At 41.5% G+C, this 23,229-nt stretch overlaps 1 protein-coding gene across 2 annotated transcripts in view; it reads left to right on the top strand.

Annotated features, from left to right (window-relative positions):
• PCSK5 (proprotein convertase subtilisin/kexin type 5) overlaps positions 1-23,229 on the top strand; it is a 461,635-nt gene that overhangs the window by 12,550 nt on the left and 425,856 nt on the right. For both annotated transcript variants that reach the window (XM_019517436.1, XM_019517437.1), the window contains exon 2: positions 17,480-17,584. In XM_019517436.1, coding sequence (XP_019372981.1) covers positions 17,480-17,584 — 105 coding nt within the window. The remainder of the gene's footprint in view (positions 1-17,479; positions 17,585-23,229) is intronic.

Here is a 23,229-nt window from a genome sequence, read left to right as displayed (position 1 = left end):
GGGGGGGGGACCTGCCGCGGCCCATCTCACTGACTGGGGGGTCCCCTTGTGGCCAATTGCTGCAGTCCCCTCTGGAAGTGGCTTCCAGAAGTGGCTGCAGCCGCTTCTGGGAGTGCAACGATGCTCCACTCCATGGCCGATGCTTGCAGGGGGGGCACTGGTGCTTCCGCCTGGCCCCCCTCCCCGCCCATTGCCTCAGTGGCAAGCGCAGCCAGTCAGGGGCTGCACCGGGGCTCTCAGGGGGTTCACATCCACCCCTGTGCACTCCCTATGCATTGCCACTGATCTAAGCCCTCGTGTAAGGAGGGTTCAGTGTGTCATGCAATCGGGCACTTTTAAAATGAGCTGCAGCTGTGCTCTTCTTTCAGGGGACAGCTGTAGAGCACTTTAGGGGTCCAATCGTGTGACAAACTGTCACTCCTGTCAGCACCCTTAAAGACTCCCACTGATCATGGAAAGTTGGATTGGTCCCAATACCCTGTCTAGCACTACTGAGATCAGTGGGAGTATGGGATCCTACTTTCCTGAATAAGGGAGGATGTATTTTTTTCTCCTTTTGTGATTAAAACATTTTTACCTGAATATGCTTAGTCCTCTGATTTGACATAGTCCATATATATTCTTGAACTGGTAGGAGGTTTCTAGTATTTCCTTTCTCATTAGTTTTGGATGCATTAGGATTTGCTTATTTTTCTTGAAGCTTGTCTTTAGATCTTGCCAGATAAAAGTGTTTCTTTACTAAGAATTACTGAACTGGACTAGCTTTCTATAGGACCATGATCTGAAAATGGTTCTCATTTGAGTATTTCTTTCATGAATGTTTCTGTCAAAATCAGTGATACTGTTTGCATGAGTGAGGATTGCTTTTATAAATATGGGTTGCAGGAGCAGGTCACAACTTTTAGGCAGGAGGAGTACCTTTGGATGGATCTAGTATTGGTCAAACAAGATATGCGAGTAAAATAATTGTCAGAGAATAATTTATAGATCTGAGGAAGTTTGACCTTTATCCACAGTCAGTTAAACCTGTTGTACAAAGTGGTAGATTATTAGATTTTGATACAGTTCAAAGTCAAGGAGGCATGTTACAGTTTCACTGAAACAATGTGATGGGTACTTACTACCTCCACACATCATGCAAATGAATTAATTTCATCCATGGCAGTTCTCATGAGTCAAGGCTTTATTATTCTTCAGTAAAATATATTGGTGATGCAGGAGAAGATTACTTAATCGAGTTGAATATAGACGTCAGTAAAATGAAAACATTGTAATTATAATGACCAGTCAGAGCTGAGTTCAGATTTGTAAGGTAAAGTGTAGTGTGAAAAGGTTTATTGCTGGCAATATTGATTGTTTACTGGCAACAGCATGATTACTGTAGGTTGCTGTGTCACCCACTTTGAATGTTATAAGCGCTTTTGATATAAATGCGATTGTGAGTTTTCACTGAAGTGAAAATAAAGTGAAAATAAAAGAACAGCAAAGTATCTAACATGGTGCTCTCTGCTGTAAATCCTTATTCATGCAAGGAGTCCCACTGGGCTTGATTCTCTTTCATTTGCGTCACCTACAAAAGGTATAAATAAGAGGTTTGAATGCCTAGGACTACTAGTAATGGTTTTCAGCATAGGTAGGGCTCCTGGTCATTATTAAACATTTCATGATACATTTTAAAATAAAATTCATGCCTGCTCTCTTTTGCACAAATCTTTGCTCATTGTAATTTATTAAAACATAAAACTTATTTTGCTGCAGGCTTTTAGACTGTTTTCATGACTGAAATGATCGAACAGGGACAAAACCTTGTAAAGCCACGTTCATTTTCAATAGTTTAATAGTACAAGGGTGAAATTGCAAATTTAAACAAAAGTAATGCTTAAGGTTTAGAGTACCCATGAAATATGGGGTATGGCAGTGCTGTAGGATATATATGGCAAATGGCAGTGAAGATTATTTTAAGTAAGGCAGTATGTCAGCTATATATTTTAAAATACTATCTAGTAGGATACAAAAAAGGGCAAAAAGTTATAGAACAAAAATTATGATTGTTTGTACCTCTTGACATATAAAAGGTATTTGCTTTCTACCTAATAATTTATTTATTTACAACGAATTACCACTTCATTTCATGATAATGTTCCATTAACTAGCTAAATTTACTTGATGTATCTGAAAATGCGTTGTCAATACTAAGTTGTATGTCTTTTTGTCAATACTAAGACATTTGTTGAAGTACAGAGACTTACCTTCATATTCTTCTTCATATCTATGCATCCGTGTCCCTCGAGATGTGTCACTTGGACACATTAGTAATGCAGTCCAAACCTCTTTATCATTCCTCGAGTAGAAATGCAAGGGAATACATATTCTTTATAGATTTCAAAAGGAAGAATTCAAGTGTGGTGTGCAGACTAATTTAGAATATTTGAATATTTACAAATATTCTAAATGTTCCCAGTGAACTCTTCCAGCTTTGTACTCCTAGCTGTTTAGATGCCCACATTTTGAAGTTTTTACTGTTAATTTATTACTCCTTGACAATGTTGAGAGCCTGTTTTGAAGTTTTCATTTATTTTTAGTTGGACCTTACATGCATAGCCTGCACAGAGGAAAAGCAGCATCACAGTGCTGTTAAGGAGATACAGGCATTCTGCCACAGGTGCTTCAAGAGACTTTGTTAGCTCTTATACTTCTTTCACTAAACGTATGTCCTAGTGTAGAAAGAGGTTAGGCCGCGAGCCCATCCAATCTTCTGTTACTTCCCCCTTTCTTTCTCCGGAATACTAAAAGGATTGCCGTTTTACTTAGCTCTTGGTTAGTCTGCAGTGGAAAAGTCTCCTTGTGCTGTTCTTGTCATTGAATTATCTATGTTAAGATCCAAACATAGCCCTTACCTTTCCTTTAGTTCTTATCCAGGCAACCTCTAGTTGACTTTATTGGAATGTCTGCCTGGATAAGTCTCTCAGGCCTAATGTAAATATTACTTTCTTTAAAACGGCCTAAGAGAAATAGGAGTGCAATTAACTGTGGTCCGTTGAAATCCGTAAGTAGTTCTACTTAAAACAATGAGTAAACCTTTTCCTCCTCCCAAATCCCTTTAATAAGAAAGCATCTTCAGACTGAAATCCACAGGATTTAAATAAATATGTAATCCCTCCAAAGCTGCTACAATCCTCTTTGGAAGGATTGTTCATCCTGTTTAGTAGGGTGGTTTTAATGAATAATTCTTAGTTTGATTAAGCTTGTATTAAAGTGAAACTATTGATATATTTTTTATGTATAATTTTAGTTATATTTGTTTTATACATTCACAGTATTCCCTATGAACTCTAACCTAACTCTATCATACACGCATTTTCCATTCTTGCAAAGCTGTTCGCTTAAGTCTTAGCAGTACTGCTGGGAAATAAACCTCATTACTAAGTGTCAAAACATTTTCATTTGATGAAACAAAAGCATTACATGTTGCTAAATATTTCTAAGCTTTTCTCTTCATCACGTAATTTCAGATGTTGAATATGGTTACTATGGTTGCATTGAAATATCAGAGACTCACTAAGTTGAAGTTTGTTTGTTTCGATGACTAACTGTACATTCCTTTTGATTGATGAAGTTTTGTCCTCTGTCCCCTGAACTTTATCAAATAGTTAACTAATACTGTATTTAGTTTACTGCATAGCCCAGTAGACTATCATCATATCTACGGATATAAAAATATGTTAGTTTTTTATTGTGATACATAGTTTGGAATATGGCCTATAAAAGGAAAAGATTGGAGAAACTTTGATGTAAAAATGTAGAAAAGTGACTTTGCAAGTCTCAGTGTTTGAGTTGTTATTCATTTTGTCTTGCTAATCAAGGCACATAAAAAGTTAAAAGACTGGAGCTTACTTTGGATTTTATGTCCAAACCCCTAACATGGTCAGGATTTTTTAAAGCAAAATGCAGCAGGATGTAAGCAATAGTAATAACATTCTTATCTGAAAGAACACAATGCAGAGCTATTTTAAGTTAATGGATCAGTTATTCATTTTGGACATCAATTGATTGAAAAACAAAACTGTACATTTCCAGTTTAATGCAAGTGCCCAGGCAAAATTTCACCTTGTAAACAGCTGAAATATGGTGGAGAATTGCCAAAGACTGCAAAGGAAGTCAGCAGTGGCATACATCAACACACTGGTACATGTGTGTTCATGCTCACATGCACATGCATTCACACTTGTGTGTTAAGGAAAGAAGAGAAGGAATTTCAACAATAACGGCCTAGCTATGTTATAAGGGTAAAAATGATGAAGTATTAGCTGATTTATTCAAATAGAAATAGTGATGTTCTGATTGCAACAGGGTTAATCATACACAGGTAGTTCAGAAGGGAATCACACCTTGTGAATTACTGTTTAGATGATCCATATTGTCTTGAGTACCAAGCTTCTTTCAAGATGTGCTGACAAAATTTCTAGCTTTCCTTAGAATGTGATCATCCCTAATTTCTGTCTTAAGAGGAAAAATAAAGGATTCTGAACAGCAGGGTTTCCGAGGTGAGGTCAGGCCCAGGTCAGGCTCACCTTAGCAGGTGTACCTCACTGTAAAATTAGAGTGCTTTGTATTCAATGTGATTTTTATCAAGAATTAAGAAGGGCTCCTTTTTTAGCAATGAAAGCAAGACCTCATTTTTTACATTATTTGTATCTATTATTTTTTGGCATTTTGGCTCATTAGCATACTCTCCTCCTGTTTTGATAATGACATTTCCAGAAATGACACTGATGTCAAAATTGAATTTTTGGTAGATTTTAAGTTGATGTCCAGAATGTCACTGTTCAGAATGTCCATAGATGCTGACTTGGTAATGACATATTTGTTCCTATTGAGACTGAAGTTCTGGCCTGAAAAGAAAGTGAGTGAAGGAACACAGTATCAACTAATGATATGTCGATGTTACAGTAAAAGTTGTGTTTTTAATTTGGTTTTTCAACTTGAGTTAGCTTACTCAGATTAAAATAGACCTGGGTATGAATAGCGCGAGGGAGAAGCTATCAGCCGAAGTTGACAGGGGTGTATGACAGAAATGGGAATCTGATAACAGCTAGACAAGAAATCCTGAAGATTTGGAAAGAATATTATGAAGAATTTCCAAATGTAGAGTATGAAAGTTAGGGAAGAGTTATTGAATATCAAATTGCTGAACTCCAAATATTAGACTCTTCACTGGAGGTGATAAACACAGAAATAAGGCACCAGGGATAGACAGTCTTCCAGGCGAATGCCTGAAATTTGGATTTAGAGTATTAGAGCACCATCTTTACAAGATAATTAAAAAGATCTGGAAAGAGGAAAGAATACTTAAACAATGAAAGCAGGGAATAATATGCCTAATTTATAAGAAGGGTAACCAAAGACAGTATAACTATTGGGGTATCTCCTTACTGGGCACAATGTACAAAGTTCTCTCTCAATTGCTGCTAAACTTACTGCTCTCATATGCAAAATAAATTGTGGGAGATTACCAGTGTGGATTCAAGAAAGATCAGTGTGTAATCAGATATTTTCAATGAGATTATTGCTGGAAAAGAAATGGGAAATTGTAAAAGATGTATATCAATTTTATATAGACTTTCTCAGAGCTTTTGATAGCTTTAGAAAGGAGTCACTATGGTCAATCATAAATAGGGTTTGGAATTTCCAGAAATCAGTACACCTTACTAAGATGTGCACTGAAGGATCAAAAAGTTGTGTGAGAATTGAGGGTGCAAACAGAAGTGCAGCTCCTTGCTGTAATTCAGAATACTTTTAAGGAAGTGTCTGAGTTACAATGATCCCTGGGACCAAACAGAAGTTCACTGTTGGTTCCAGGGGGGAGGGGAATCTAACTGCTGGCTCCCAGCCGGCAGCCAATTTCCCCTAGCAGCAGCCCCATCTCCTTCCCAGCCTGTCCCTGTTTTCAGAATGGAAGGAGGTAAGGGAGCAGAGGGAGCTCATTCTAGTGGTTTCCTAATCAGAGCTGGAGGGTGGGGTGGGTGAATTGGAGCCCCCCGACCTCAAGGAGGGTCCAGTACACCTGCCCCACCCTCCAGCAGGGACTGAAATAACCTCAGACCAAACTCCCTCCTATCCCTTACCCCCTCCTCCCATTCTGAAAACAGGGACAGGCTGGGAGGCAGCACAGATACAAGTTACAGAAGACACTGTGTTTTGAAATGTCTTCATCTGAACCCTTGTGCAATGCGGATTCAGATTTTTTGCCTGATCAGCTATTTTTTAAGCAGTCTGCAGCTATGTACTTGTGTTTTGTCATAGCTGTAGACTACTTTCTGTGGCCAAATTGGGCAAAAATTATCACTTCTGTCTGTGCCCTGAGAGAATGGTATCAGGCCTGATGGACATCAATAGTGGGCTCAAACAAAGGGATACACCGTTACTAATGTTTTTCAACTTGATGGTTGAGAAGGTCATAAGAGCTGTTGAAAAAAAGAAGGAAAAGGTTTGTAGCTGAAAGAACTGTACCACGCACTTTTATATGCAGACAATATATGCCTAGAAGAAGAGGAAATAGAAAAAAAGAATACAGTGATCATGGAGTCAAAAACCAATGTAGCTGAGCTTGCTATCAGCATCAGCAAGACTAAATACATGATCACATCCACAAAGAAAAAAATCTCAAGATCACAGGAAGATAAAAGATAGGGAATGACAGTGTGGAAAAAGTAGAAAAAATTATAATCACTGGGTGTATCTACACATTCATTAATGCACCGTAGTTATGGCGCATTGAGTTTAGTACTTGGGTAACCAAGTACTAAATCAATGCAGAGTAACTTGTGCTACTGTGCAGTAGTGCTGGCACATGGTTTCTTTTCAGATGTTAACTTCACAGGAGCATATTAGAATGGGTTTTGCCTGGCACGCTACTGTGCAGTATTATTAAGCAACTACACAGTTAGCGTCTCATGTACTTGGACCCACTTAAAATAATCAAATACCTTGATTTCTTCAGCTAAGACTTTAAAGTGCTAACATACGCCTTTTAAACCTAGATACAATAATGGTATCAAGAAAAATATCAAGAAACTTTAAAATCTAGTTTTATAGTACAGTTGTTCAAGTTGTCCTTTTATATGGATGTGAATCCTGGATGCTGACAAAGACACATGGAAAAAGGCTGCAATGTTGAACACAAAGTGCTAAGGAAAATAGCTGGTACAGTAAGAAAAAATGGAGTATGGAAGAAAAGGTATAATCAAGAGCATGTGTATCTTTACATAAGACCTGATGTCTTGAGCAAGATAAGAACATAGAGAACGAAATTGGTAGGGCATATTTCAAGAGCTTTTGAGAGAAGAAGTCATGTGAGGCAGATTTTGGAAGCTGAGTGGAGGGTATCAGACCCTGAGGTAGTTCAAGCCAACAACGGGATGAGAACACGAAAACTGACCTAGAAGGTGAAGATGCAATAAGTTGGAAGGAGGTTGCACAAATTGGAGATGGAAGGCTTAATTAAAGTGGTTATAGGCCCCTAAGGCCTATGAGACTAGAGAGAGAGATTAATAGCTCTAGTACTGATTTAGCTTAGCCATTTGAAAAGTTCACTTTGCTTTCCTGTGCTATTAAACCAGGTTTGCCAAAGCATGTTAAGGGTAGACCCTGTTTTTTCTTTGCACTGTAGGCATATCCTGTCAGTCCAGGCCAACATTAAATGTAGAGACCAGATAGCTGCCTCTTCCATTTTTAAATTGAGTGTCACAATGGCTTCATTAATTTGGTTCAGGCTAGAAGATCAAATCCCTCAACAGCATCAGTAACAGGTTTCTAAGTTTCCTTTGTTTTTTAAATCACTGCTGGTTGGGGTAATTCAAGAAACTTGCTTACTCCTGAAAAGCAGGACAGTAGGATATAAGCCTATCTGGAATGGCAAGGAGCCTACATTTTTGGAAAGGCTGTGTGGTTGAGATTTCACCTTGAATGAATTCCTGCAGTTTTGTTCTTTCCTTCCTCTGACATGTAAGCTTTAGCAAATTGAGTAGTTTTGGAGTGCCTAAACCCAAGGTGAAAGCAAGTCACTCATAAAATTTGCCTTGTTGTGGTGCACGTGGGAAAACAGCATGGGGATAGTCTTACTTTATAGTTACTACAAAACATGGGGAATGAGATGATTCCCTGTTCCTGGCACAAAACAAAACTAAGTGGGCTTTGTGTGAATAGGAAAGCATTTGGATAAAGCAGGTGTGTCGAAGATCCGGCCTGTGAGCTGGATCCAGCCCTTGGAGCCCTGTCTGCTAGTCTGCAGCACTGCCTGTGGGTCTCGGATTGGGCCCATGTGCCACATGCAGTTTGCTCCAGCCTGGCCCTGGATGCAGTCTACCATTGTGCAGTTCCATCTGTGGTGTCCTTACAATGGTTCAGCCTCTGCAACTCTTGCCTTCTATCTCAGAGATTTGCAAAATGGTTATTCTTAGGATGACTTTAAGGAAAGAAACTCCCCAGTGTCTCACCTGCTTTTTTAAACTGTGAGCAAGTTTAGGCCTTAAGCGATTTATCTCTCTCTGTTGCTGTGGGGCTAGATCCTGTAAACTGTACATACTATTGAGTAAGAAGAAATGTAGAGCTTTGCTGTCCTTTGAAGAATTTAGGGCAGAAATGTGCCTTCAGGGATTTCTTGGGTGCATAGAGGAAGTGCAGAAATTGTACTTTGATTTAGCATTGTGAAGCCTGTTTTCAGGAGTGCACTGATAAAGATTTTTTTGGCCGGTATCCATGGCCGATTATTAACCAACCATATTGATCCGATAGCTGATATGCAGCCTGGCAGCTTAGAGGGCAGTGTCCATCCATCTGGCAAGTCTGCAGGGTGGAAGGGGCATGGGGGAGAGAAGGAGCTTGGGGGGGCAGATAGAGGGTCCCACAGTGAGGGCGGGAATGGGGCTGGGGCAGGGGGATGTGCTGTCCAGCTGGGGTGGGGCAGAGCTGCAGGCGGCTCATCTGGGAGGTGCAGGAGGGCAGCTCTCCACCACTGTGTGCACCCCTGGGGGAGGCATGTCCCCCAAATTTGTGCACAAGGCATAAATCAGTGACATTATTGGCTACACCGGCCAAAAAAAGCAGATTGCTGATAATGACAATTTTCCTTTTACCAGTGCTGATATGACATGGACAGATATACTGGTGAACCTCTACTTGTTTTCATTGGTGTACTCAGTCTGTGGAGTGGTCCAGTGTAGAATGGAGGTCAAAGCTGTGCCTCACCATTTCCTTTTTGTTCCCTTTAGGGTAAGCAGGTCAGAGTCATATTCCATGCGAATGTATGGGTCTAGCAAAATCTAAAAGCTTTCTGAGAATCGGGTTGATTTCTCTGGATTGTCGATTTTTTTTTTTAATGCCATAGAGTCTGATAATGTTAACATCTCCTGTTGGAACACATTTTGAAGCTATTTATCATCCCAATGTTTAAGTTTGTATTAGATGACATTTTGTAATATCTTTTTTTAAAGAAAGGTTGATAACAAAGTAAAATAATACCTTTCTAAAAATGGAAGGTTCATTTTTCTTAGCATTTTCCTTTGCAGAAAACTTTGACACTGTTGAGATTTATTTTGACTCCAGATTTTAAAACCTTAAATACTAAGATTTAAGCCAAATTTCAAAATATGAAACACTTTGAGAACTGGAACATCTGTCCTCTTTCTAGCCCTAGTGATTTGTGCCCACAGAGATGCACAGAGAGATCAGTCCTTGCACTTCTCTGGTTAGAAGTGCAGACATTGCCTTTCATTGCCTATGTGCCAGCATAAAATTTTTTTATGGTGTCAAAGTGACAGCAAATAGATGTCTATACCATTGGGGCTCTGACAAAATGTAGTAATAAATTGTGCTGCTTTATTGTGGCAAACATTTATTTGCTATATGGAGGAAGAGCATGGGCAACCTAGAACTACCATACTTGCCTGCTGCCCTAAGCAGGTACTTCCTGGTCTTGAGAGGCCCAGTCCTGCACGCCCCAGGGATTCCTGCACAGGATCAGGCCCCTCAGGCCCAGGGAGCACCTGCCCAGCTTTCTTTGCTTACAGAGACATGCCCCCAGCAATCTCTGGGGTGTGTCTCTGGAATCAGGGAAAGTCAGTGTTCCCCGCTTCTAGAGATTTGCCCCAGAGATTGCCGGGGCACATCTCTGCAAGCCGGGAACCCCAACTTTCCCAACCTTCATAGACACACCCTGGAGATCGTAGGGGTGCATCTCTAGAAGTGGAGAAAACCAGAACACCCTGGTGCAGTCCCAGGGTTGGGGCCACCAATCACCTAATTGGCGTCTCAACCCTAGGACAGCATCAGAGTGCCAAACCTTGCTCCAGTGTGGGTCCGGGGGCTGAGACCACAAGTCAGCTGATTAGTGGCCCCAGCCCTGGGACCACAGTGGAGTGAGACATGGGAAGTGGGGAAGGGAACACATCACCCTTTGTCTTGCAAGATCAATGGTTGGGACAACAGGAAATGTATGTTTGGCCCAAAGAAGCAGCTGCATTTTGCTGAGACTTCATTTGGCAACATCTGCTTCTAGCTTCCAATTCCCTTAGTCACTGGTGCAGAAGCTGTAAGGTTGAGACTCTGTCCTGTAGTATCCTCCTCCCCTTTAACCTGAAATACCATGCAAGAGCCAGGGAAATGCTTCTAGTCCAGGAAGTCAACAGTTCATTGTTTTCTGTTCAGCTCATGATGAGGATATGTCTGCAAGCAGAAGAGCTAGAAACTTCTTTTCTAAAGAAGAGCTGGAGTTCTGAAGAAATTGATAACTAAGCATCATTTCCTTCAGGGAGAAATTCCTACTTCCCATTAGCAAATTGGTGAGCAGTCTCTCCCTGCCAAATCGCGCTTTAAACATTAAGAGGGAAATCTTCAGCAATAGTTTATGAGTCTGATCCTAGGGAGTTTGGTGTATGTACGTAATGCATTGGGTGCTTATGGCATATGTCATTGCTCACTTTCTGACACTCACAGATTCAGTTAGTTAAATGAACTCTCTCAGTTGTTTTACTCTTAGCTGCTTAATGCTAAGGAATTAGAGTTGCATAGGGGTAAATATATTCCAAGTCCAGATGCTGTCATATTGGTTAACGCCCTTCAGAGTTCACTTAGATTTTTAACATTAATAAAGCAAATAAAGCATTTGTATATCTGTGTGCATTCATGCATGTACTTATGTTTTTTTAGGATCCAGTTGCAATGTCTCAGGAATCTTTCCTATAATATAACTCCTGTCCTTGATTACTCTTTAACACAATTTTTAAGACTTCCAGTAATGATTTCCATAGGGAGACAAAGTCACTTTTTTCATGTGCGCCTTGCTCTTCACCAAACAATTTCTCCGGAATGGTTTTCTTTTAAAAGAGCTTAGGGCCTCCAGGTTAATCACCAGATTACAAAGATTTCCCTAGGATAAAGCAACTAAATTGCCATCAGTCTCTAAGGTTCAGTTCTTCTGTTTCTCTCTTTGCACTGCTTTTTATCACAGGGCTCTAAGACCTGATAGTTAAAAATATAAAAACACAATTTAACAAATGCATTCAAAATGATAAGTTTTATTTGTACTATATTTCCATGGTTTAACTATTCTGCAAGTGACCCAAATTTGGAAGGTCTAAGCAAATTCCCATTAAAGGAAAAAAGGGTCATAACATTTTTAATAACACTGGTGTTACATTACTACAGGAATCACTGGCTTTCACAGAATACAAACCAAGTTTCATTTACAAGATATGGGATTCTTTGATTGCACTGGTATTTATTAACTTAATCAATCACATTCTAACAGTAATATTTTTATCACTGTTGTTGAAGAGTTCTGGGGTTTAGAAGTAGAAGAGAGGTTCCAGCCCTACAAGCCTGAAATTCTAAAAAAAAAGTTTTGTTGAGCCTCATTAGCTGAAGCTCTCATTGGGAATCATGCATAAGCATTATGCACAGTACCTCAGGAGGTGAGCATACCTATTGTTTCCCACCTTGCCATCAAGCCAACTCTGGTGGCTGAGAGTTGTGACTGACCATACACTTTATCTCACCCCTCCTTTGTGAGGGGTAAATAGAGCTAATCTGAGGGAATACACGGACTGCAGTTGTGGTCACCTGCTCTATCCTCTACTCTCCTGGGCTCCTGTAAAAGGGTTAGCTATGGCAAATTTCTAAGTGAACAAATGCAATGGGGAAATACAGAACACCGGTCGGTTGATCTAAAATGAATGTGGCATAAGATATAGGTATATCCTCCTAATAAACATGACAATTATTTGTAAGCAATTCTGTGTAATGGTAAAATGCAGAGTTATTTGCTTTATGATTCACGTATATGTAAAATATATATATAGTTACACCAGAGCCTTTTTATTCCACACTAATAACAGGGAAGGTGTACACTGCCCAAGGTGTTGGCATAGTGTACCCAATTTTTAGGACTTCTTCCTCTGGCCTCCTCATTCTTGCTGGGTCTTCCACATCTGTACTCTCACCTGCCAAACCTGATGGAGTAAGTAAATGAGGACAGGCTCCTCATGGATGAGGAGACCCTCAGGCATTAGGTCTGTCTGGGCTGGCGCCTTACTTGCCTCAGCCTAGTTTTATTCTAGTTGTGCTTACTAGCTCAGAGCCTAGTAGTGAAGCTTTAGGCACAGTGGGTGCATTGCAAGCTTAAGGGCTTCTCCCTGCTGGGCTTGGAGCTAACCTCACAGTCTCTGTCCTTTCCCTTCCCAGTTGCATTTGAGATTTAGGGTACTTCACAAGCACCCCTTTTCCATGACCTCTGCCTCCCCTGCAGCCACAGTTCAAACCACCAGGTCAAGAATCACTCACAATCCTGGATGTCAGCTGAACTCAAAGCCAAAAAGGACTGGCCTTGGCTTCATCTAACCCTGGGACAGCACTCTCCAAGCCACAATCAAAAGAACAAACAAGTTGCAGAACTTACCTGGTTTCCAATGTGATGCAGCTGGTCTTCTCTGTCCAGCTGCTGTCTGGAGCCAAGGGGGAAACTCTGAATTCAGTTCCTCTGCCTCTTCACAGGGAGCTCCTTCCCCTAGGACTTCTACAGCTAGACGGCCTTGCTGGCCTGAACCTTGAGTTTATAAAGGGTGATGCAGGTCACTGGCTCTTCTACTTCTGCCCTTGGGTCATCAGGGGCTGACTGCATCTGGAGCCACTGGTCATCTTGTTTCAAAATCCGCAGCCTACTAGTGGCTACAGTAACACTGAGAAATGTGAGTAATAATGACCAAATAATGGCAGGGTTTAAGGAGAGAGAGAGAGAGTGAGAGCTAGAAGGGGGAAATGGAGAGGACCATGCCCAAGGCAGTTAGGGGGGCACCCGAAAGGGAAGGGGCAACCCAGCAGACCTAAGAGAGGGCAAAGAGGGGAGTGGAAGGGAAGAGAAAAGGTGGGGGGAAGCCCAAGCACCCTTTCCCCTTTAGTAATGGGGCCCCTACTGGGCCCTGTTACAGAGGGACATAGAATTTTAATATTGTGCTGAACGTTTTGGGTTAGTAAGTATGGAAAAAGGAGAGACCTGGTGGTAAAGTTTGAAAACTGACAATATGTGGCATGAGGTAGAGGATAGCCATGGTTGGCCAGATGTTCCTACAGAAGACTTTCTGGGCATGTCTGGGCACCCAGAGGAAATTAAAGGTTTTTCATCGTTTGCTAGGCCTTTCTAGCACAGTTTGCAATGCATATCTTCCCCAGTTCTTTAGGAAAGTATTTGAACAGTTTTGAAAACTTTTTCTTCTTGAGATGTTACAAGAGGTCTGTACCCTTTTGGCACAAGTGTCTGAACAGTGCTATTCCTGGTACACATGAAACAATTTTCAGTTCTGTCCAGATACTATAAACTGGCTTGCTTTCGTTTAGCTTAAGTTAAATCTATATAATCCATTCTTCCTGAAATGGGAATGCCTACACAGTCTTTCATACTGAATTGTGTTGAAATTCACGCCTTAAATACTGCAATATTTCCATATAGACACATCCTCTTAAACTGTGAAACTAGAATTTCTTCAAAAAGTTTTTTAGTTTGTTTTCAAAGACCTTGTATGTTATTCAGACTTTCAGTAAAATTATCAGATGCTCTTCAAGAGCAGTAGTTCTTCATGAACCTTAAATCCTATGTGAATGTCTTGAAGGTTTTCCAGAGACTTTAATCTTTGTGAATACTAAAAGTAGATCCTTGAAGACTCATAGGGTTTTTCTGCCAATTTTCGTTTAACATTTCCTTTAGAGTTGAACACTTGAGGTGTTACCTATGTGCTTGCCCTCACTAGTTGCTAATAATACAGAACAAGAAATCCTTGGGCATTTACGCTAGGGCTGTGAGAAATGGCTATGTCTCATTTCAGTTTTGGATTTGGCTTTTTTGGAGGACAGTGATTCGTTTCAGTGTTTCAAATCACTGCTCTGTTTTGATTCGGCTGAATCTGTTTCAGAGTTTTGACGCTGTTTCAGAGATTCAGATCGGCCAGGGAGAGGCAGGCACAGTTGGGTGGCTGCAAGTTCTCCCATGGCTCCTTCAGCTGTGCTTGCCTCTCTCTCGGTGAGGGGAGCCACGGGAGAAGCCCCCATGGCTGCCCTGCCTGACCCCATCCCTTGCCCAGCCCCAGCCTTGTCCTGGCACTTAAAAAAAAAAAAAAAGCCCCATTCTCACCAGCTGTAGCAGTAGCAATCAGGGCCTCTTGGGGCTTGTGGCAGAGCCACTCCATGCAGCGGGGGGGAGCAGGGATCACCCCCCTGCCTGGCACCTATGTCGTAGCTGTTGCATCGTGTGGGTGCAGCACAGCTTGGCAGGGTGTGGCACACTGTCTGGGAGTTGGGGCAGCTCCACCTGTCAGCCGGAGCCTGGCATTGCTCAGCCCCAGTGGCCCCAGCTCCCAGACAGTGTGTGCTGCTGTGCTGAGCCATGCTGCACCTGTGCCATGGGGCAGCTGCCATGTGGGTGCCAGGTGTGGAGGGCAATTCCCATTGCCCCACACTGCACAGGGGAGCTCTGCCATGAGCCCTCAGAGGTCCTGATCACTGCTACCAGAACTGGTGAGTGCAGGGCTTTTATGGGTTTTTTTTTTCAAGTGCCAGGACTAGGCTGGGGCTGGGTGGGGCATCAGGGCCCAGGGTTGGCAGGGAAGAGGGGGAGATTGGGGAGTGGCGGTTCTGTGCGGGGGCTCTGCCACATGGCCCCAGAGCCCCCACAGCTCCTTCTACAGCCGGTGAGTACGGAGATGATTTTTTTTTTTGATTCTTGGAATGCTGGGGCCTGCCTGGAGGCCCCAGAGCCTCCACAACCCCTGCCAGTGAGTGAGGGTTTGCTAGGGGGAGGGTTTGGATTTTTTTTAAGTGCCAGGAGGCTGGGCCAGGTGTGGGATGGGGCCAGGCAGGACAGCCATGTGGGCTTCTCCCCTGGCTCCCCCGGCTATGCTTGGCGTGGGCTGTGCAGAGCAGACTTGGGTGCCGGTGCTGGCCCCAGCCAACAGCAGCAGCATGCTGTAATCCTGTGCGCAGATCTGAGGGCCCACACCCCTCTGGGAGGGCTGCGGGGCTGTGCCAGACTCCTTCCAGGGGTGCAGGCCCCCAGATCTGTGCGCAGGATGACAACAGGCTGCCATCCCTCCTCCACAGCACTGGGATTGGAAGGGACCTCAGGGACAGATCGCAGTCACTGGCCAGCTACAGAAGTTAATATCAGAACAGTCCTTCTGCCCCACTTCCCCCTCATAGATAGATAGATAGATTAAGGGTCGGAAGGGACCTAGTAGATCTTCTAGACCGACCCCCCGCCAGGGCGGGAGAACAACAAAAAACCCCAAAAAGAGAAATGGGACTCAAACGAGTCCAGCCAGGTAGGCATCCAGCCTCTTCTTAAAGACCCCCAGGGTAGGGGCCAGCACCACTCCCCTTGGAAGTTGGTTCCAGCTCCTAGCCGCCCTAACCGTGAAGTAGTTTTTGCGGATGTCCAATCTATACCTCCTCTCCATCAGCTTGTGCCCATTACTCCTTGTTATGCCAGCGGGCGCTAGGGGAAACAGAGTCTCCCCCAAACCCCTCTGGTCCCCCCTAGTGAGTCTATAGACAGTCACCAGGTCCCCCCTTAGCCTCCTTCTTCTTAGTTTCTGTTTCCCTGCAAGCCCGGCTCCAAAATATCCAAAATAATTCTGAAACATTTTGGATGGTTTTGTTTAGTTTCAGAGATGTTTCAGAGCCTTCCGTTTCATTTTGGATTTGGTGTTTTGGGCACTGAAATGGATCAAAACACCTCCGAAATGAAACGGCTGCCAAAGTTTTGAATAGCCCTATTATACACATATGGTTTTGTCCTGGATGCACTGAAGATTCGCTACTTCGGAGCAAACTCATTTAATCAAGTCTGCTCTGCATGCAAGGTGAGGCAAGCTATGCTACACCACGTGCAGTTGTATAAGTAGCAAAATACACATCAGCATGCAGAAAATGGCAGTGGTGCACTTTTGAACTAAAGCACCTCCAAAGTGCACCGCTGCCATTTTCTCATTTGTTTTCAAAACAAAGCTTATTTTTTGTCTAAGTTTAATTTGAGTTTCTACTTGAATCAGCAATGATTTAAAATGTCTTTTTCTTGCTCATTTTTAACAGTTTTTATAAAAATTGTAAAGGAATTTATAATGTTGCTGTCAGATTTACAGCATCAATGAGATATTTTTGAAGGCCAAATTCTAAAACGTTTAGGAAGGCCTTTTCTCTAGGGATATGCATATTTATGTGTATGTGAAAGTTTCTTCAAAATAGTTTGGATATCCATTGGAAAACAGGTATGAATGATTTTAAAAAGGAAATTTATTCATGTTGTTATGGAGGTTAGTAACATTACCAGACTGTACTTAAGTGGCAGATTTAAACCAATTTTTATTTTCTATTGAGAAATTGCCCTATTTTTTGACATCTCATAGGTATTTCTAATAATAGATTAAGGACAGAAATTATTTCTCCCCTACAAAATTAAGATAAGTATATTCTTTGTGAATGGTCCAATGCTTAGGAATGTTTTTGTAAATTAATGACATAAATAACCTAACACTGTACATTTTACAGTATATTTCCTTAAGCAAACTGTATGGGTTTTAATAACCTTGTACCTATTTGATGATTTTTATACTTGCCTGTGATGATAGTTTGGATATAGATTGATATAGAATTACTTAAAATACTGAATATAAATTAAACATTAAAAAGGTGGATACAGACGGACTAAGCTGCTCAATTATAATCTTTGGTTATGCAGTTACTGCCTCAAGGACACTACATCCATTTCATATCATATGTCCTTCTTTTGAAAGATGATCACTGGGGTTCAAGTAACATTTCAGCACAGCAGGAAATTGCATAATTTATAGGCCTTTAAAAATGAAAAACAGAAAACTGCTTTTCATAAATTAAATCTCTCTCTTTCTCTTTTCTCCCTCCTTCCCCCTCCTTTCTACAGATTGGAACACTGAAGGATTACTACCACTTCTACCATAGTAAAACAATTAAAAGGTCAGTTCTCTCAAGTAGAGGTACCCACAGCTTCATTTCAATGGAACCAAAGGTAAGAAAATCCACCTAGGCATATGTCTAAGGCAAAAGCCTCTTCATTTTTAATTTGAAATGTCATACCAGGAGACATTTGCCTGGGTGGCATCTAACATTACAAGAGCTGACATACTATCTGTTCACTAAGGTTCTGCTTCACATTAAGGGGAAGAAAAGACAATACCATGTTACTATCTGATGTGTTAAACTCAGAACATAATGTCCAGTGTTTTTCATGAGGGTGACGTACTGTAAGAATTTTGTTAATGTAGTCATCTTCATGTCATGCCTCACTAAGCCTAAACTCCAAAATATAACTTTAACGAGCTACTGTTCATTTGAGAATGACAGTGTGCAAATTAGGATGATAGGCCCATTCGCTCATGGTTTGTGGGTTTGTTCTTTCCTGGTAATTTGGGACCAGATTCTAGTTAATCTGTTAGGTGTGTACATGGACTTAGATGCCCAAGTGTGATTCTGTTTCACTCTGCTCAAGCCCTAAACATTGTTAATGCAAAAGATGGGGAGGTCCTCCTCCTCCTTGTTGATGCTGCTTTTTGACTCAAGGGTCAGATGATAGTTCATTAATGGATTTTCAGGGACTTGAACAGGGTAGAATAAAAAAGCACTTACGCACCTAAGTTCACCTAAGGCACAGACAGAAGTGACAATTTTCACCCAATGTGGCCCCTGAAAGTACTGTACAGCCATGAGCAGACACAAGTGCATGACTGCAGATGCTTTAAAGGGCATTATCCTGTGACAATCTGAACCCTCATTACATAAGGGTTCAGATGGAGACACTCCAATGTGGAGTGCCCTCAGTAACTTCTGTCTGCACTTGCTGGGAGCAGGGCTGGCCATCGCTGCTCCCAGTGCTGTTTTCAGAATGGCAGGGGGGAAAGGGAGTGGCAGGAGTTCATTCTGGGGGTTGCACAACCAGCACTGGAGTGTCAGGCATGTGAATTGGTGCCTCCCCAAAGGGTGGGGGGGTTGCGATTCCAATCTACCCGCCCTCCCTCCAGCATCAGCTGAAAAAAAAAACCCAGACCAAACTCTCTCCATTCCCTTCCCCCCTCCCCATTCTAAAAACAGAGCTGGGGCTGGGAGAGGGCTGACGGAGAGTGGCTGGGGGAGCCTGCTCCAAATTGCAGCTGAATTTCCCAACCCTCAGAACCCAACAGCGAACATCCATTGGGTCTGTGGGATCGTTGTAATTCACAGTGCTTCTTGCAAAGTGGTATGAGTTACAGTGCGGAGCTGCACTTCTGTCTGTGCCTTTAGGCACCTAATTAGATGGAACAGAGTCTGGCTCTTAGTGTGTTAGAGTATTAAGATTTGCCTACTATTTTCTGTGAACCTTTTTATTAATTCATTTTGAGTCCTGTTTTTAAATAATGAGCGTTTTGTATTTGAAATAAGTCATCTCAACCTATATAGCATCTCAAAATAGTTTGAGTAAATTTTAAATATTATGTAGCTAATGGCAGAATGTGGCCATTGTGTTTATAGAATGGAAAAAACGTTATCATATTATAATATTAGAATAATAATTTTTTCAACTGTAGCTTAGAGAACATTTTTGTATTAAGCCTGTCATTTCAGTAGTTTGTAACCTTTCTCCTTATTATCCCTGGAGTTTGAATTTCTTGTGTTCATCTTCAGCAAAGAAAATAATGTTTTCTAAATGTTTGAAAAAGATCTTTTAAGCTTTTGTATATTATGGAAGCATGAAAAAACCGTGGTTCTCACCTGTTAAGACACATTTCAGCTGATTTTAAAGCTTATAGGTTATGTAAAACATGGCATGTAAAACAATGGCAATGAGAAATCTGCATTTAACTAATCTTAAAAAAGTCAACATAACTTCTATTCTCGTTTTTATTCTGTTTGTTTCAACAAATGAAAAGCAGAAAACTCACATGAGCAGTATGCAGGACACCTGAAAAGTGAGTTCCAGAGAGTGACACTGGCAGTGTTGCCAAGTCTCATGATTTTTGGTGTTGTTTTTAAAGTCTATGCTTTGGGAATGTGAAAAATGTACATCTTTCATATACAGCCATGAAATGTAGATTTTAAGAACAATGCAAAAAATCATGAGACTTGGCAATACTGCACTGGGCACATCTACACATGCCCTTTACTGTGGAGTATTAGGGTGCAGTAAACTAACTCCACTGTAGGATAGTACTGTCAGGGACAAGTACTAACCAGCAGCAGAATAGTTATGTGTACCAAAATACACATGTAGATGGTGACCGGGGCTGCTTGGGGCACAAGGGTGCTACAGTGCAGGGGCTGCCTGCGGGCTAGCTCCACACCCTAGCACCCTTGTGTCCCAGCCTGTCCCTCCACAGCACATTGAGCCAGGCTGGAGCAGCCTGGGCTGGCAGATTGACCCACCGGGCCTGCTCTGCCCTGGCTCAATATGGTGTGGTCCCAGGTGCACGTGTAAATGTTATACCCAGGAGCAATAAACTCTGGTCCAAACTGTGCTGGAGTTTTTTGCTATGTGCTAATTGCATGTAGATGCATCCACTAAGTAGTAAATCCTGAATTCTTTGTGGTGTGGAGGAGCAGTAAGGCAACATACAATGGGCAACCATGTTGTGCATTGGGGAAGAGCTGTGGTATTGAGAGCCTGTAGTGGGTTTGTTTTGTAATGGCTCTGTAAACCTGTTTGTAAGGCGTGTTTCAGGGATTTGTATTGAGTGAGCTGTGGGCAAGGCTGCTGTCCATGATTACTCTGCAACCTGGATCAAATACTAACCACTTCACCCCACTTAGGTGGTAGTGCAAACAGAATGGAAATCATTCACATCCCTTAGCTCTAGCATATGGGAGTCTCTTGTGCGCACAGAGCTAGTATAGTTGACTTTTGTTTTTACTTGCCCCCATCAGTACAAATGCTTCTATTAGACTCAGCTGATACATGGTCCCTCTGGACCCCTGGCAACTGTCCCAGATTGGAACTGCCTTGGGGGAGTATGGAGAGGAGCCATGGCAGAGCTAAGCAGAGAATCAGACACACAATTGTTTCCCTGATGCCCCATCTTACTGCACCATATAGATCTCAGATAAATCAGATAATCTGTCCCTTAGAACTGCTTTGGGAAACTATGGAGAGGAGCCATGGCAGAGCTAAGCAGAAAATCAGAGACACATAATTGTTTCCCTGATGCCCCATCTTACTGCACCATATAGATCTCAGATAAATCAGATAAGCTGTCCCTTGCAATACTATCAATATACAAAGGTCTGATCTATTGTTGAGTCATCATTTTGAATCATGGCACCTAGAAGCTCTAATCAGAGGTGAGCAAACCAATGTAAAAACAATGAGGACAAAGTCCGTGTGATGATGGCTTTTTACTGTAAGAGGCATTTACAATCTAAGGTCTTAAACAGGCAAATATGCTTGTGATTTACTTTGTGGTTGGGAGTAGTTCCATCAGACTTGAATTCAGGAACACAGGTGTATCAAGTTACATAAAGATAGAAATGTTTGCAGGTTTAAGACCAAAAGGACATCAGTATACATAACATTTCAAAAGTAGTATACCGATGTACCTCGTTTTTTAGCATTTAGCTGTGTTGTCTAAGCTGGATCTTACCAACTAAGTTTAACAGCACATCACAGTGTGATTCCACATAAGACATATGGCAGTAAAAATTTTAGAAGACAAACATATGCTACTTTCCTTTATCCATGAGTCTTAATAGATGCTTGATACAACTGTTTGTGGCAGACCAGATGGTAGGTGCATTTGTGAATAGGTGTACACCAGGGTTTGTAGACTTTTCAAACCGATTACTAGTAGCTTACTTACAACTTGGAAGCCTCTTGCAAGTAACAAAACAGCCTGCATACCACAAATGATATTTGATTTGAAAGTCATTCTAGTATGTGGTACCTTTTTGTAGGGTAAGATTGATTTAAAGTTACTTATATGCCATGTACAGTGGGCCCAATTTTGAAGTCTTCCATCAGTTTTCCGTCACTTAAGGAAAGGCTCAAAGACACTTAAGGAAAGGCTCAAAAATGTACTAGACCCAGTGTCAAAGGGACATTTAATCAACCATATTTAAAGTTTGAGATCCACAATTAATTGCAAATATAAACATCACCAATGTATTTGTAAAGTACCTAATTTGTGCATAATTCTATAGAGTAACCCCTCCTGTAGTGGGAATGTGGGATGTAAGCTTCATAGATCTATAGTGATAATGCAAGAATGGATTTAGTGTTCTGATAGTTCCAACCTACTTCTATGGAGAGTCTTTTCTTGGGCTCTCTGAGCATAAAAAGCTAGATGCTTTGGCTGGTATAAGTGGTTGTACCTATATTGACTTGAATTACATAATTATTTGAAGATCTAGGTCTTCTCATGTAAATGAGGGTAGTTTTACTCTGAAAGTCTTCAAAGTGGTCATAAATCACAGGAGCACATCTTCTGAAAAATTAGCCCAACATTTACATGCTGAGAGGAGCAAGCGAACCAATTACAAAGTAGTCCATTTCTGTAGTGATCCTTGAGTACCCTGTTAATACCAGCTACCAGAGACTGTGCACAACAGAAAGGTTCAAACAGCTACCTCCACTGCATCTTTTCTAGTGATGTTGTTAAATATGTAATTATTTGCTACTGACCTACAGAAAGATAGAAGCCTCAAACCAAAAGGGAAATTATTTTAGTGCAACAAATTAAAGTGTTGAAAAAATCTATCATTGGCAGGAGACTTAAGGACCATGGCACACTTCCCTGATCTGTGTAACAACAGACTTTCTTAACACTATTGCAGGATGCACCATAAACTCCATTTCAGGCAATAATTGTGAGCATCTCTTTTCATCCTTCCACAGACTACAATCCTTTTTTGGGGATGCTAGCAAGTATAAGGTTCAGGGGTAGGCAGAGTCAGCTAGTCAGTGAAGGATATAGGGAGCTAATGTAAGTCCCTACTACAGAGCTGTAGAGGAGCCTGTTCATACTTTTTGCTCCATTTTGAACCTATTTGACCTTCCTGTATAGAATCAAATTTGTGCAGAACTCCCTCATCCAGGAATAAGGAGTCAAGGATTTGGTTCAGGACTGTCCTTATTTATAGTCTACTAAAAGAAGAGGATGCCAGATGGAAACATTTGTGAAGTGTGACTGTGCTGTCAGCTACATGGTATAAACAAGCTATTACACTGGCGTAAAGCACATGTAAGTAAAGGTGGTATGCCGCATTTCCAGCACGAGAGAGATTACAGTTTAAATGAGTTACTTAAGAGTGAAGGCCACAAACCAAATCAAATCTATGTTCCAGTAATACATATATATGGAAGATGGCAAGATCTACCTATAGATAGATAGGTAGGTCTTGCCATCAGGTGGGGAGGTTTTGTTTTTATTTTTAAAGCGGTTACTAGTGAAAGGCTCTGAAAGTAAGATTTTGGTCCATAATATATACAAGTGATGTGAAAACTCAAATAGCATGTATAAGGTCCTGTAGTACAGTATGTAAGAACAACAACCCCAAAACTGTTTGCTTAAATAGCTCCAATTATTAATCTTAACTCTGTGTCTTTTTTTCAAATAATGTACATCCCTGGTTCTCAACCTTTTTCTGTACCAGGACTCATTTGTAAACATTGATGTCCAGGCCCAACCCAGT

The sequence above is a fragment of the Gavialis gangeticus genome, unplaced genomic scaffold (assembly GCF_001723915.1).
Source record: "Gavialis gangeticus isolate Ggan-Ray unplaced genomic scaffold, GavGan_comp1, whole genome shotgun sequence".
Classification (NCBI taxonomy): Eukaryota; Metazoa; Chordata; order Crocodylia; family Gavialidae; genus Gavialis; species Gavialis gangeticus.
Note: the sequence above shows the minus strand (reverse complement) of the source record. Positions and strands in the feature narration are given on the sequence as shown.